The sequence below is a fragment of the Mesoplodon densirostris genome, chromosome 3 (genome assembly GCF_025265405.1).
Source record: "Mesoplodon densirostris isolate mMesDen1 chromosome 3, mMesDen1 primary haplotype, whole genome shotgun sequence".
NCBI lineage: Eukaryota > Metazoa > Chordata > Mammalia > Artiodactyla > Ziphiidae > Mesoplodon > Mesoplodon densirostris.
In genome coordinates this window covers 68,836,301-68,852,834 of record NC_082663.1, presented here as the reverse complement: position 1 = coordinate 68,852,834, position 16,534 = coordinate 68,836,301, and the positions used below count along the sequence as shown (strand labels likewise).

At 37.8% G+C, this 16,534-nt stretch overlaps 1 protein-coding gene across 2 annotated transcripts in view; it reads left to right on the top strand.

Moving 5' to 3' along the window:
* EDIL3 (EGF like repeats and discoidin domains 3) overlaps positions 1 to 16,534 on the top strand; it is a 443,986-nt gene that overhangs the window by 193,154 nt on the left and 234,298 nt on the right. For both annotated transcript variants that reach the window (XM_060093127.1, XM_060093128.1), the window contains one exon: positions 3,689 to 3,817. In XM_060093127.1, coding sequence (XP_059949110.1) covers positions 3,689 to 3,817 — 129 coding nt within the window. The remainder of the gene's footprint in view (positions 1 to 3,688; positions 3,818 to 16,534) is intronic.

Here is a 16,534-nt window from a genome sequence, read left to right as displayed (position 1 = left end):
CACAGTTTCCTACCAGCTACTTTTCTTCCCATATTACAGCCTCACAGCATACTGCTTGACCCTCCTCGCTCCCTGAAATTTACTTCCATCTCTGCTTGTGGGGTCTCCCCTCCTGGGTTGTCCCCATTCATTCCTAAGTTCTTCCTTCTATAAGGCAGAACCACTAACTCATCCTCAGGTTCTAGCCAAGTTCTACTTTTCCAGAGATGCAGGAAGCATGAGTAAACAGAGTCATCTATTCCAGGCTCATATTTGCTCCTTGTTCTTCCAAGTGACTTCCATTGACCACTTTCCTCATAATCACAGCTTTAACTGCTCCCAAGGACTGGCAGAGGCCTTACTATTTCAGTTGTTTGCTTTTTATCCCTCCCTCACCCAGCTCTGTAAGTAGAAGGGAACATGGAAAATATTTATTTTCTTTCTGATATAAATAATATCACTCTCTTGAGGAGTCAGAAATAGCTTAATCATTTTTGGTTTTAACAACTTTTTTCCTACTAGAGAGAATTCCTTAAACTCAACATTCCTCATATTAGTTGAGGTTTTTGGTTTTTATTTTTGAGAAATCACTGAATTCTTATTAGGCTTGTTTCCTCATCTGTAAAATTGAAAGATTGGATTAGGTGATCTCAAACGCTCCTTATTTGTTCAAAATTATATAATTCTTAGGCTATAATTATTAATATCTTTTTGGCAGTTATATGCATGGCTATCAGTTATCAGTTAATAAAAAAATCTAAGTCATGTATTTTCTTATTTTGAGTGAACTGATGAGTCAACCCTCTAATGTCACTTTTATTTCTTTCACTCCTCCCCAGTTGGTTGATTCTGTAAAGAATGTAGGTTTTAGGATCACAGATTCTTAGCTTGAGACCTAAATGCATCACTCGTAGATGTTCATTTGGGAAATATTATCTAATCTTTCTGTCTTTAAGTTTTTGAAAAAGGTAAAAGAGAATGGTAAGGACAACTACGTCATCTAGTTGCTAGGAGGAATAAATGAAATTATTTATGTGAAAGGAATTTGTAAGTTGTCAGGCATCGTTAATGTTGATTAATTTGAGAGGAGGGAGGAAATAGAAAGTGAGAAAGAAGAGAGTGACGGAGGGATTCTGTAACATGGTTTGCATCTCTTCCTGATGGAAAAAAATGACCACTGGTGTTAACACCTTCTTCCTGTCTCAAACATCTACAACATACCACCTCAAGGACAGGTGTTAGTTGGTCTAATTGACAAGTACTGCATAGCACTAAACTACCTACTTGAATAAATGTATTGTTTTTAATTGGTATGAATATATCTGAAGAAAAATCACAGGTACATTGATTTCTTTTCACTCTTTGAAAGTCAGCCTTACCAAGAATTGAGGATCTAGACACCAGAGTTGCCACATTGTTGCCTATTTCATAAATATCTTTATTAGATTCTACAACCATTGAATTTCATGAAATTGTAAACTGGAAGAAACTGTCAAACAGCTACTGGAGGAGATGATAGAATTATGAAGTCTTGCAGGATAGCGTTGCCCAAACTCTGAGTGCTTTCTGTTGTCAACTTTGTGATGATGGTGAATTTCCTTTTCTCTCATCAAGTTATTAAATGGCTTTGACCCACACTTGGGTAGCCATTCACTATTGCGACCTTTTAATACAGCACTCCCCAACCTTTTTGGCACCAGGGACCTGTTTCATGGAAGATAATTTTTCCACGGGCAGGGGTGGGGAGGGTGGATGGTTCAGGTGGTTATGCAAGCGATGGGGAGCTATGGGGAGCGATAGGGAGCAATGCGGAGCGGCGGATGAAGCTTCGCTCACTCGCCTGCCCCTCATCTTCTGCTGTGCGGCCTGGTTCCTAACAGGCTGCGGACCAGTACTGGTCCATGGCCCAGGGGTTGGGGACCCCTTATTTAATAGCCTTGCTCCCACCCAGCTGACTCTGGTTATCACCATTCTTGTGCCAACACTTTCACCTACTTTCTAGTCTCTGCTGAAACCACTCGCTTTTCTTCTTATCTTCCTCCAGACTCAGGAATTTATCTCTACATACAGAGTCAGACACTTGGTTTAATTACTCTTGCTTGCCTTTTCTAGTATGTACATCTTAACTTTCTCTTCAGCGATTTTTGTTTCACATAAGTGTGTTCTAGTCTCTCCAATTAAAAAAAAAAAAGGGCAAAATTAGAGAATACTATATATTTTGCTTAGCCTTTCTTCATCTCCCAGGGAGAACTTTTTCTTCCTTCAACTTTTCTTCACAAACTCTAATCTGGATTCTGCCCTGAGTCAATTAGCATCTTCCAAGAGGCCAGCTAACAATATAAGACAGAATTAGACGTGCAAAAGGTTTATTGTGGTGGGGGGGAGCGGAATAACTGTGATGGACAAACGGGAGAGAGCAAGAGTAGGTAGGATGAGCCTTCAGACTGTGACACAAGCCTGTCAACTCTGAAGGGAGAAAAGGAATGAAGGAATATTGCAAAGAAAAAGCCTTGGATGCTATGCCAGTTGAAAAAAATCTCAGCCATACCAAAGGGGCACCCCAGAGTAAAGAATGTGCAGTAGAGGAGTCCCAGGGTCAGGCAGGACTGGCCCAGCTCTACACCTCCACCATGCCAGCAGCTGGTTCTATCCAAGGGAGGTGGAGCACCACAATCCTATTGACTCTCACAGTACCAGTCACTCTGGTGAAGTTACTTTCTCAAAGCTTAAAAATAACTCTCAGTGTCTCTTCTCTATATTTGCAACTTTCGATGAGCTACTTCCTATACATTGGCAAAAATTGTAGTTCTCCTGAAGTATGCCCCACCACAAGCTCGCAGATAGTCGAAAAAACTATTGCAACCAGCTATCCACTCCACTTGACCCATGTGGTTATAGTCACTTAAAGCTTATGCTACTTTCACCAGGAGGATACAAAAACTCTTCTGTGTTTGTGACTCTAGAAATTGCCATTCACTATTACTTTTTAAACATGCAGAAGAGATGTTATAATTCAGAGACCTTAATAACAATATTTTACTTAGTGCTAATACTTTCTGAGTGTTTCATATGTGTCCGTTCTGGGTATTTTATATGTATGAATTCTTTCTTTTTTTTTTAATTTTATTTATTTATTTTTGGCTGTGTTGGGTCTTTGTTTCTGTGTGAGGGCCTTCTCTAGTTGCGGCAAGTGCGAGCCACTCTTCATCGCGGTGCGCGGGCGTCTCACTATCGCGGCCTCTCTTGTTGTGGAGCACAGGCTCCAGACATGCAGGCTCAGTAGTTGTGGCTCACGGGTCCAGTTGCTCCGCAGCATGTGGGATCTTCCCAGACCAGGGCTCGAACCTGTGTCCCCTGCATTGGCAGGCAGACTCTCAGCCACTGTGCCACCAGGGAAGCCCTGTAGGAATTCTTTTCATCTCTATCATCCCCCTTTGTGGTAGATTGTATTAGTATTGCATTCAGCAGAAGATGAGACTGAGGTAAGGAGAGGTTAAATAAATCGTCCAAGACCACATGGCTAGAAAGTGATGAAACCGGGATTCAAACCCAGGCCATTGATCTCTAGAACTCCCACAACTACTACATTTCCTATGGCACTAATATCCAGAACACTTTCCTCTATAAAATTATTAATTGCAAAATGTTGACCCAATGTCTACTTTAAAGCATATGCATCATGCAGCAATATTCTTTTTCTATCTTTCAGGTCCCTGCACTCCTAACCCATGCCATAATGGAGGAACCTGTGAAATAAGTGAAGCATACCGAGGGGATACATTCATAGGCTATGTCTGTAAATGTCCCCGAGGATTTAATGGGATTCACTGTCAGCACAGTAAGTCATCCACAGTCACTGTGCTTTTACTATCATTGATTGCAAAATATACAAGTCATTATTCTTGTTTGTAGTAGAATGATAGAATTTTTGAGCAGCAAAGAACCCTGGACATTGGCTAATGCTACTTCTCTCCCACTGAATACAGCACATTCCCCACTGACTCCTAGACTGTGTTTCTATACTCCCAGGCGTGTTGGCCCTTTTCATAGTTGTTCAGCCATACTTGCAAAATGCTGCTTTTATATTGAACTGATATGTGTTTCTTTCTTTCACATTTGTCCTAAAGCTGCATTCTTAAGCTTCCTAGACATTATTCTGTTGATTCAGTTCAGAGATGATACCCAGAAAAGAAAACTGCCCACTCTGCCCTATCTATAAGCCAGTTTCCTCCTTCTCACATGTCAGCATTTTTAGTGTGAAAATCTTTGTAAGTTCAACAAGTGTGCTATCTGCATATCTCTCTTTTATGCTTGTTCTTATTTAACCTGAAGTTAAACAAAATATGTCCACTTGTGATGATTTCTTCTTAGAAGTATGGCTCAACATTACTCTCCTTCTAAGAATTTCTAACAGTAAAAGTCTGCCTTTGTATACTCTTACACTCTCCACCCTAGAGCCCTGCAGCACAGGGAAAAAAAAGTTAGGATGATATGACCTTGGGTGCAGTCCTTGCCACTGAACACTGGACAGCATCCCATTATGAAAATTCTATTCTCATTTCAAGAGAGGATTCCTCTGTAAGTGTGTGTGCTCTATGCAAGCAGCCCTTGATTGGGGGGCTCAAGTGGGGTTGCCAGACTGTCTTCCTCTGGATGCTGCTCTGACACTATGTCACAAAGCTTTGCCAATAAGTTAGTAGTATTCTCTTCAGGTGGTTAGGTAAATGTCAAGGCAGCCAAGATTCTGGGCTCCCATCTCTGTCTTTCCAGAGATGTTTTGAGATATTCATGTGTGAAGGCTGAGCAGTGATGCTACAATAAGGAAAAATCAGCTGTGGTGACTTTGGACTCAGCCTGACGAAAATCAGAAGGTTCTCAGTCCCTTGTTGGTGATCTGAGCCCTTAGAGACAGTTACAAGCAGTGTAGGTATTACAGTAGGCTGTATTATGTGTATTCTAACAGGCTTCTACAGAAATTCCACAAATTCCTGGCCATTGCAGGTCTCAAGGAAAGTACACAATATTCTCAAAGTCTCAGAGCCAGGATGCACTCTACATTTTTTGCTGATAATTGGAAATCTGGCTCTGTCTGACATATCCAGTTTTGCCTTACTCATTCTTAACATCACGGTCTTAATCATCACTCTAGTATTCATGGCTTATATATTCATTACTCACGCTAGGACATTCGCCATTCCCCTATTCCCCTCCCTCTGATCAATATCCTATTCCTCCTTCAAGACTCAGGTTCTATAACACCTTAAACCTATGTTTAAGGTTTATGGGAAGCTGGAAGCTGAGGGATTCAATTTAGAACTGGGATTTTGTGGTCTAAACAAACTGGTCCCTCTTCTCTGAAGTACATCACTATTAGAAGCAGCAGAGAATGAGGGAAAGGGATTGGATTTGAAATCAGAGACCTGGATTTGAGACCTGACCTCTAAGTTATTGGATAAGTGACCCTGAACCAGTCACTTGACCTTTCTGTGCTTGAAGACATATAAACAGAGGAATTGAACTAGAAATAAATGATGTCTGGCTCATACAAGCTAGGAGAGTATTATGACTAAATGGGTAGCTTGCTTACTGTACAAAGGTTATCAGGTCTTCCTCTTTACAGATAAAATTGAAAAGGATTATATATTGGGAAAGCAAATTTAGAAGTGCTGGAAGCCCTAAGAGCTTTTCCAGGTGGGAGAACCAAAAAAAGCAGCTGTTTAGTCCCTTGCAAGAATTGCTAGGGATTTGGGTTTGTGTTTCACAATGGTAATTATCTTATAGCCTAGATATACTCTAGAACCTTGCTACTCAAAGTGTAGTCCTGCATCAGCATTACCTGGAAGCTTGTTGGAAATGCAGATTACCAGGTGCCACCTCAAACCAATTAAATGAGAATCTGTTTTTTTAAAATGATCCCCAGTTGACTCCCACACATATCGAAGTTTGAGAAAAATTGCACAAAGCTTTCAGTAGCTAGAACTAGTCATCTCATAGGTTAAGGTAGCAACTTCTGCATTCAGTTACATAACAATGCATTATAGGCAAAATATTTATTATTTTTTGCTAATAAAAACTACAGTGAAAATCAGAGATGGACCAATATGATATGAACATTTTATTTGGGAAAAGAATTGAAAAAAATTCTTCAGACATCCAATTATAGCAGGGCTTATTAATTTAGTTCTATATGACAGAATGTGAATTAAATATCTTTTGGAATATGCTAAATAGTTAAAGAATTTTATGTTTCATGATATAGGAGTGACAAATACATAGTTAATAGGTTTAGTTTAACAACTATTTTATCAGTATGTTACAAATTAGAAAAAATGTTTCCAGTGCTAGCATTAATATTACCTACATATGTTTTTTTTTTTTTAATTAGGTTTTGGTTTTGAGAACAGTTTTAGGTTTACAGAAAAATTGAGGAGAGAGTACAGAGAGTTCCCATATATCCCCCTTCCTTAGTCTTCTCTCTTATTAACTTCTTGCATTAATCGGGTATATTTGTTATAGTTGATGAACTGATATTAATATATTATTATTAAGTAAAGTCCATAGTTTACATTAGGGTTTACTGTTTGTACTGTACAGTTCTATGGATTTTGAAAAATGCATAATAGCATCTGTCCACCAAAGCCTCATACAAAATAGTTTCACTAACCTAAAAATCTGTGCTCTGCCTGTTCATCCCTCCCTCCCTACTCCCAACCCATGGCAACCACTGATTTCTTTTTTTTTTTTTTTTTTTTACTGTCTCTGTGGTTTTGCCTTTTCCAGAATGTCATACAGTTGGAATCCTACAGTATGTAGCTGGAATCATATACTATGTAGACTTTTCAGAGTAACTTGTTTCACTTAGCAGTATGTATTTAAGTTTCCTCCATGTCTTTTTGTGACTTGATGGCTCCTTTTGCTTTTAACCACTGAATAATATTCCACTTTATGGATGTACTTCAGTGTGTTCATTCGTTCACCTATTAAAGAACGTCTTAGTTGCTTCTATTTTTGGCAATTATGAAGAAAGTTGCTATAAACCTTCATGTGCAGGTTTTTGTGTGGACATAAGTTTTCAACCCTTTTGAGTAAATACCTAAGACTGTAATTCTTATGGTAACAGTACATTTAGTTTTGTCAGAAACTGCCAAACTGCCTTCCACAGTGGCTGTACCATTTTGCATACTTGTCAGCAAAGAATGAGAGTTTCCTATTCTCACAAGCATTGGTTATTGTCAGTATTTTGGATTTTAGCCATTACAAATGCTTTTTTGGTAATTAAAATAGCATGAGGTTTTAACTTTATAACTAATAATGATCAGTATTGATTTTTATATAGAATTATCAAATTATACATGTTCTTAAAATACCATACATTAATGTGTATCATATACATATATATGTAATAATGTGTATATATGTACATATATGTAAATATACACATACATGTGTGTGTTAATTATAAGATGTAAATTATAGGATGAGTTGAACACCAAAATTGTCTAGAGGTTAGACTTCTGAAAGGCATTTTTAAGCAAGCACTTTTCTGGTGGGAGCTGCATTTTGGGCTGGCTAGAAGTAATCATATTTTATTTGTTGCCTAGTTACAAATCTAATGCCTTAGGGAAGGACTGTTTCTTCATTCTCAGAATTCTTTGCCTATCTTACTACTGAAAGCATTCTGTGCATTCTCCCTACCTGTGCACAGCTCTGCAACCTTCAATTCCTTTTATTGGGTTGGCCAAAAAGTTCAAACTGAGAAAGTTGGCCAGAAAAATCACAGAATCTAAAACTTTCCTCTTTGTATATTATGCTAAATGTTGTAAACCAGTTTGGTATTAATCTTATACTATTAACTAATGGATTCAAACATTCAACAAATATTTATTGGGGACATGAGTCATTTTACTTTTTTTAATTACATGTTTCACTTTTCTCAGAGTTAGCCAATGGTATTTGCTGTTTTGACAATCACTGTTAATTGGATTAATTACATATTTTGCAGTTACATGTGTTTTCTGATAGGTGATGCTTGTTAGAATCTGATTCCACCTCAGCCCTATTGAATCACAATCTTTGCTTGATACCCTGGATATAGTTAAAAGCATCTATATGGTCCTTAGGTGCACCAAGCTTGAGGACTACTGGCTAAAAGAATGACCTTTAATTTCCAAATTATACGGGAGTAAACTTGCTTTTAGGGAAAGAATTCTGGATCAGGCTTGGATTTTTGATGCAGTTCTATCTTGATCAATTGATGAAGACTTGGTTAGTATTTAATGGTTCTTTGATTCAACTTTTTCATCTAATGATTCAGTTCAATTCAATAAACACTTACTGAGAACTTCACACTGTATTATGTGCTGGGAATAATATGTCTATAAAAAGTAGAATTAATAATCCTTTGCCCTGCTTCCCTAAATAGGATATTTGTTAGAATAAGATGAAACATTTTAGAACATACTTTACATATCCTAAAGGGTAACAAATTTCTAATGGATGAATATTTTAAAATATAATGGGGATTCCTATTGGTCTTTAATTTTTCCCTTCTCTTAAAAAAATTTTTAATTGTAATTTATTTTTTCGAAAAAATGAGTTGTAGGGCAGGGAGGGAAGCCTAATTTGGAACTTTATGCTTTTCTATAAGAATTCCTCTCTTAAATCCTTAATTCTAAGAGGTAATTATTATTTTGTTAAATTACTCTTTCTAATTTTAGCTTGATGGCCTCTTTATTTTAGCTTTCCCACTAGAGGATAAATTTGTCCTAATAAAGTATTCACTTCAAAACTGTGTGGAAACAACCTGGAGTTATTACTGACACCTGCAAGCTATATAACCACAGTGGCTAAATGAAGACCTCTAAGGAGACTTCCAAAATAGACTTGCCTCCAACCTCAAAAGGTTTCTGACTGTAGATAGAGAATTCAGAGTTTTCTGTTCGCTGAGGACTTTGCAGGTCAATGTTAGACCCCTTAACTCTATAAGCCAAAGGTTCTCGAACTTGGTGTGCATATGAATCATCTGGGAGTACAGATAAATATTCAGATTCGTCTTGCTCATCTGTAGAGATTCTAATTCAATAGAAGTAATTTTGGACCCAGGTCTGCCTATTAACAATTAACCTAGTAAAACTGACACAAACAATTCTAGAACACTGGTTCTCACTTTGGTTGCACATTAGAATCACCTGGAGACTTATGAAAACTACTAATGCCTGGCTTCCACCCCAGAGATTCTGATTTAATTGGTCTGGGGTATGGCCTAGGCATTAGGAGTCTTAAAACCTCCCCAGATGATTCTAATGTGCAGCCAAGGCTGGGAATCAGTGTTCTAGAACTATACTGCCAGGAATTACTATGTCTTAAAGATACCAAACAGAGAAATACTCACAGAGGATGAAGCTTAGGATACACAAATATAACTCCACACTAAATGTATAATCAGGCAACCTTATTGAATTTTGTCATTCAAGCTTTACTTAATATAACAGAAATCATCTTACAGCAAGAACCCTCAACTGATTGAAAGAATCAAGCCAGAGGAAGATATTAGCTTACTGTTCTTAAAATATGTTATCCCTTAATCTATCTGCAATAGTCAGCATTCCAAGGCATTTTCATTTTCTTGTTTTCACTCTTTTCAGGAGTCTCACAAAGAGCACTGTCCTGGCAGAGCTATGTACTAGATATTTACACAGAAACGCTATTCAAATATAGACACAGTCTGTGATTTTTTGCAATGAAATATTCAGATATTGTGAAACTCAAAATATTTGAAAATTGCTACTTTAAATGACAGTTAAACATTATTTTTTTTCCTGTTACTTATTAAAAGAAATCTGATTGTCAGGAAACCATAAGTTCTGAACAAAAATATGTTAAAATTTACCAGAAAGGTTAGACTCATGAGGGTGGTGTATTTATACTAATAGGCTTGACCTTCTAGAACTGATTCACTCATGATTTCATAAAGGATCTCTCCAGGAATAGAAATGGTACCACAAATACAGTTTAAGAAAAGAAATTTGTTGCATGTAATCCAGACTTCCCAGGCCTCTCAGTTTGTGGCAATATCTAACTTTGATTTCCTAATGCCTGTTGCTCTTAGCTACCATTTTCCAGTGCCATTTACCCCTGTGGGGCCTCATTCTCTCCTGAAGTCTTCCTCACTCAGGCCAGGAGTTTATTTATTTACGCATTTGACAAGTAATTTTTGAGAGCTTACTTACTACTTTGCCAGGCTGCCACATGCTTAGGAACGAGTATGAGCTCCCTGGCTCTGCTGATGGTTCCACCTTGAAAATATTGCTCAGGGGCTGGCTGAACTTTCCTCTGCTGGTGGCCACCCAGGCACCTGAAACTGCACATGGTCTAAGGAACCATCAGGCCAAGTTAAGCCTTTTTAAGGACATTGGGTCCTACTGTGTTCCCTGGGGTTGGAGAATCACAGGGCTTTTCCCAGAGCCTCACACATCCCTTTATGGACACAACTGCTCAACTTCCTGACCTAACTGCACCTTCTTTTTTTTAAATTGAGATACAATTGACACATAACATTATACTCATATCAGGTGTGCAACATACATTCTTTTTCTTGTGATGAGAACTTTTAAGATCTACTCTCGTAGCAACTTTCAAATATGCAATACAGTATTTAAAATTATAGTCACCATTGCTGTACAGTACATCCCCAGCACTAATTTGTCTTGTAACTAGAAGTTTGTATCCTTTGACCCCCTTCACCCACTCCCTCACCCACTGCCTCTTGCAGCCATCCATTTTTTCTCTCTATCTGTGGTGGTGGTGGTTGTTATTGTCCTTGTATACCTGATGATAGTATCAGATCCCACAGGTTGAGGGCTCAGTACCACAAGACTGCCCCCAGCCCACTCCAGATGGTCCCCAGGTTACCAATGACTTCTGTCAGAGTTGGCTACAAATAGGACATTCCTTCCTCAAGTTCTCTTAATTTGGTAGAGCAGCTCACAGAACTCAGGGAAACTCTTGCTTATATTTCCCAGTTTATTAAAGGATGTGATAAAGAATACAGGTGAAAGCCTAGATGAAGAGATACACAGGGCGAGGTCTGTGAGGGTCCCGAGCACAGGAGGTTCTCTCTGTGGAATTGGGGTGTCACCTTCCCAGTATGGATATGTTCCCCAACCTGGAAGCTCTCTGAATCCCATACTGTTGAGATTTTTATGGAGGCTTCCTCATGTAAGCATGATCGATCATTAATTCCATTTTCAGCCCTTCTCCCTTCTCTAGAAAATGGGGAGCAGGGCTGAAAATTTCAAGCTTCTAATCATGGTTTGGTCTTTCTGGTGACCATCCTTCACCCAAGGGACCACCCACAGCTGCCTCATTAAAACAAAAGACACTCCTATCACCCTGGAAACTACAAGGGTTTTAGGTGCTCTGTGCCAGGAACAAGGAAAGAGACCAAAATAACCAAGTGCCTGGTGTCATAGGACTTCCATTCTAATGGAGAAAAACATAATTAAAAAAATAGGACATACTCACTTACCATATTGCTCAGCAGTTATACTCTTGAGCATTTATCCAAGAGAGATGAAAGCTTAAATTCACACAAATGTCTGTATGTAGATGTTCATAGCAGCTTTATTGGTAATAAACAAAGTCTCAGATTGGCCCAGATGTCCTTCAACAGGTGAATGGTTAAACAAACATTGGTACATACATTCCATGGAATACTTGGTACTCAGCAATGAAAATGAGGAAACTGTTGATAAATACAACTTAGATAAATCTCCAGGAAATGAAGCTGAGTGAAAAAAAAAAAAGAAAGAAAGAAAAGCCAATCCCAAGAGCATACCTACTGGATGATTCCAAGTAAAACATTTTTGAAAAGACAGAATTTTAGAAAGGGAAGACAGATTTCCAAGTGTTAGGGAAGGAATAGAGGAAGGTGAGTCCTTAAAAGGACAACATGAGGTATCCTTGTGGTATTGGAACTATTTCGTATATGGACTAGCATGATGGATACACACACCTACTTATGTGATAAAATTGTACAGAATTACTTACATATACACAAATGAGTATAAGTAAAACTGGAGAAATCTGAATAAGGTTGATATAGTAATAGCAATATTTTAGTTGTGCTTTTATATTACAGCTTTGCAAAATGTTAACCATTGTGGAGAGCTCGGTAAAGTGTACATATTTCTTTGTCTGACTTTTTACAAATGCATTTGACTCTACAATTATTTTAATAAAAATTTAATTTAAAATGTAGCAATATATATTATGTATAATGCATAGTAATATAGTAGTAACATGTAATATCAACAATAATAATACGTGTTATAAGGATAAGGACTAAGGAGCAGAGGTTTTTGAGTGATGGTTTAGAGCATGACCAAAGTTTTCTCCCAGGAATTGACACCTGAGTAGAGATGTGAATGATGTCGGGGGTCAGCCAAGTAAACCAGAAGGAGTAGCGAATTCTAGGGTCCCAAGAGGGGTGTGTGCTTGGGGCACAATGAGTGATGAGAAGGGAGGCAGAAAGGAGGCCTGGTCAAGGGCTGGATCAGGTAGGGCCTTGTAAGCCATAGAGAGGACTTTTTATCTTATTGAAATTGGAAGAGCACCTTTGGAGGGCGGAGAGCAAGGGAGTATATTAATTCATTTGTTTGGAGAATGACTCTGACGACTGGTGAAGAATAGGCTCTGCTGGGGGCAAGAAGATGGTGGCTTGGACTGAGGTGGTAATGAGGACTTGAGGGGAGCTGAACAATGTTCAGATTTGGAAAATCATTTCAAGTGGATTACACTGGGGTCGTAAATACTTCTTTTTTTCTAATTAATTTCGATAGCATTATAATTATCATTTATTTTTACTTAATTTCTTGTCATGAACTTGGGCAGTATAATATATTGTTATAACTTTCATTATGTCTTGTTACTGACATTTGTTTTTAGCCTTTAACAGCATCATTAGGATAAAATCTAGAATTTTAAAGAAAAAAGGTATATATACACATATACATATATACATATATAATCAATGCTTTAAATATGTACGATGTTAATTAAGATATTGAATTTTCAAAATTTGATATTTTTAAAGGACTCACAAATTTGGTTATATTTAGATACCTTTTTTTTTACATCTTTATTGGAGTATAATTGCTTTACAATGGTGTGTTAGTTTCTGCTTTATAACAAAGTGAATCAGCTATATGTGTACATATATCCCCATATCCCCTCCCTCTGCATCTCCCTCCCACCCTCCCTATCCCACCCCTCTAGGTGGTCACAAAGCACTGAGCTGATCTCCCTGTGCTATACGGCTGCTTCCCACTAGCTATCTATTTTACATTTGGTAGTGTATATATGTCCATGCCACTCTCTCACTTTGTCACAGCTTACCCTTCCCCCTCCCCATATCCTCAAGTTCATTCTCAAGTAGGTCTGTGTCTTTATTCCCATCTTACCCCTAGGTTCTTCATGACATTTTTTTTTCTTAGAATCCATATATATGTGTTAGCATATGGTATTTGTCTTTCTCTTTCTGACTTACTTCACTCTGTATGACAGACTCTAGGTCCATCCACCTCACTATAAATAACTCAATTTTGTTTCTTTTTATGGCTGAGTAATATTCCATTGTATATATGTGCCACATCTTCTTTATCCATTCATCTGATGATGGACACTTAGGTTGTTTCCATCTCCTGGGTATTGTAAATAGAGCTGCAATGAACATTTTGGTACATGACTCTTTTTGAATTATGGTTTTCTCAGGGTATATGCCCAGTAGTGGGATTGCTAGGTCATATGGTAGTTCTATTTGTAGTTTTTTAAGGAACCTCCATATTGTTCTCCATAGTGGCTGTACCAATTCACATTCCCACCAGCAGTGCAAGAGTGTTCCCTTTTCTCCACACCCTCTACAGCATTTATTGTTTCTAGACTTTGATGATGGCCAGATACATTGTGTCACTTTATCTTTCACATTACCTGAGTCATAATAATATAGTACAGTATATTTTAAAGAAAACATTATAACGGAAGTGATATGTAAATCAAGACAAATACAATTACATACTAAAATACAATAATGATTTTGAAAAAGAGGACAACATTTACATTTTAATCGGAAATCCGGAAATCACAATTGCATTGAGTGGGTATTTAACATCAGCCTTTAGAATATAACTTGATCAGTTTTGCTCTCACGATTCCTAATTGATTTTGCAATCACGCTACAGCTATAAGTTTAGAGAAATCTGAGGCAATATATTCCTTGGAAGTAAATTATTCTTAGATATTCAGGAAGTTTCAATCAATTTATAAGATACATCTTAAACTAAAACATTTCTAAATGAGTATTCTTCCTCCCAACCACATGAAAAAGACTCTTTCGGTGGTAAGTAAAGGAATTGCTTTTGACTCTTGCTAAATAAAATGAGTATAGTTAATTTGAATAGTAAAGGCATGATTGTTAAGGAGGTTAAGAAGTTAAATGTAGAAGAGAGTCAAACTTGAATTCTTTCTATGTTATTAATAAGTCATATCAATTTGAACTAATGATTATGCTAAGCCTTGGTTTCCTTCTTTGTAAAATAGAAAGAACTGGACCCTTTGCCTTCTCTTAGGTCCAAGTTAATGATGCCCAGACAATTTAATATATGTGAAAGTGTTACTGACAATTTAGAAGTACATTTATAAACTCTCATTATTGTTTCTGACTAGTTTCCAAAATACATTTTCTTTACTCATTATAGAAGAAATTGGTACTAAAATAAACACTGATTTTATCTGAGCGAATTTTGCAACAGAGAGAATAGGAAGCCTAGATGCCTCAATTTAAAAAAGTGAAATCTTGTCATTGAGAGTATACACCTTCTCAATAGCTAGGGAGAGAGGAAGGAGAAAAGAGAGAGCTAGGCATAGACACAGTGATAGAGATAGACATAGAAATAGAGGGAGAGGAAGAGTGAGAGGGAGGGTGGGAGAGAAGAGGAGGTGTGGGGGGAGAGAGAGAGAAAGAGAATGAGAGAGAGAGCAAAACACATTAGTACTTTGGTTCCATTTGTCTGCTTTTCATTAAAGCGCCTTAGAAGAGTTATCTATACTCAATGTCTTCTATATGCTCTGTGATTACTTAAAGACTATATAACATTCCGATCACCACCTACCGCCTTCACTTCTTCCCTGAGGCACCATTATCCACCAGGACAAACTCTTAATGATTGTACTGTCTCTACACTTGTCCCTAGGCTATTTTCAAAACAACAACCGGAGTGGTCCTCTTAGATCACAGCTCATGTTAAGTCACTTCTGTGTATAAAACCCTCCACAGTTTCCCAATGCACTTGGAGTAAAATCCAAAGTCCTGTATCGACCACAAGAGACTGATGCATTCTCTTCCCAGCCATTTCTGACCTCATTCCCAACCATGCTCTATGGTGCTGATTCAGCTGGGGTCACATCATTCTGGCTGCCCTCCAACATCCAAGCCTGCTTCCAATCTGGGGCTTTTGCATTTGTGTTCACTTACCTGACCTCTCTTTCCAAGAGAAGCACAAGACTCTCTCCCTTTCTTTTCTGTACTAGACCTTTGCACAAGTGATAATTCTCCAGAGTGCCCTTATCCAACTACCCTGAATAAAATGTCATTTTGTAAAACCTTCCTCTGCTATCTCTACTCTCCAACCTTTTTTTCTTTATTTTCTTTATTTTTTAGCACTCCTCACCACCTGAAATATTATTTATTTATCTATCTCTAAACAGTAAGCTTCCTGAGAGCAAGGGCTTGATTTGTTTACTTTTTGCTGTGCTCTCTATGCCTGAAAAGTTCCTAGTAGGTACTCAGTAAATATTTGTTAAATGAATAAGGGAATAACTAAACCATTAGTCTATTATACAATTAACCCATTAATGTATCATCTACTAATACCCTGTCTTCCATGATGCTGGGCTCCGTGGAAGAACAAAAAACTCTAAGAATTTGCCTTCAATAGCTTGTGAAATTAGTGTGGAGAAAAATAACATGTCATCTAGCAAGACTCCTATGGCCAAATAAGTTTGAGAACGGTCCATTTTTTCCTCCTTTTGGAGAAGGCCAATAGATTGTCAATACATTGATTGTCAATTTATTTGATAACTAATTGTTAGATAATTTTAAAAACTTGGTTAATATTGTTTAACTCAATAATCTGGAAGAGGTGGGAGTGGGAATGACAGTGAAAGCTCAGATGGAGGGTTGGAACTTTAGGCAAAGGAGAGAGGACAGATGAAAATGAAGTGAGGTAGAGACACTGAAGGTGAGGGGGTTATTGCCAAATGAATGGTAAATATGGAGGAAGCAAGGGTGGGGTGAGGTAGAAAGTTATTTCAGGGATCCTTTGCATCTGCACATATTCATGTTTTAATGCAAATACACACACAGAGGAATGTCCACCCATGCCTACTTGTCTACGAGCATTGATTCAGCATTTAAAGTTCTCCCAGAAACAGTGATTATGTTCATGTTGCCCTGCCTGTGGTGACCCCTTTGTCTGAGAGGTGAAGGAGTGATGAGTGA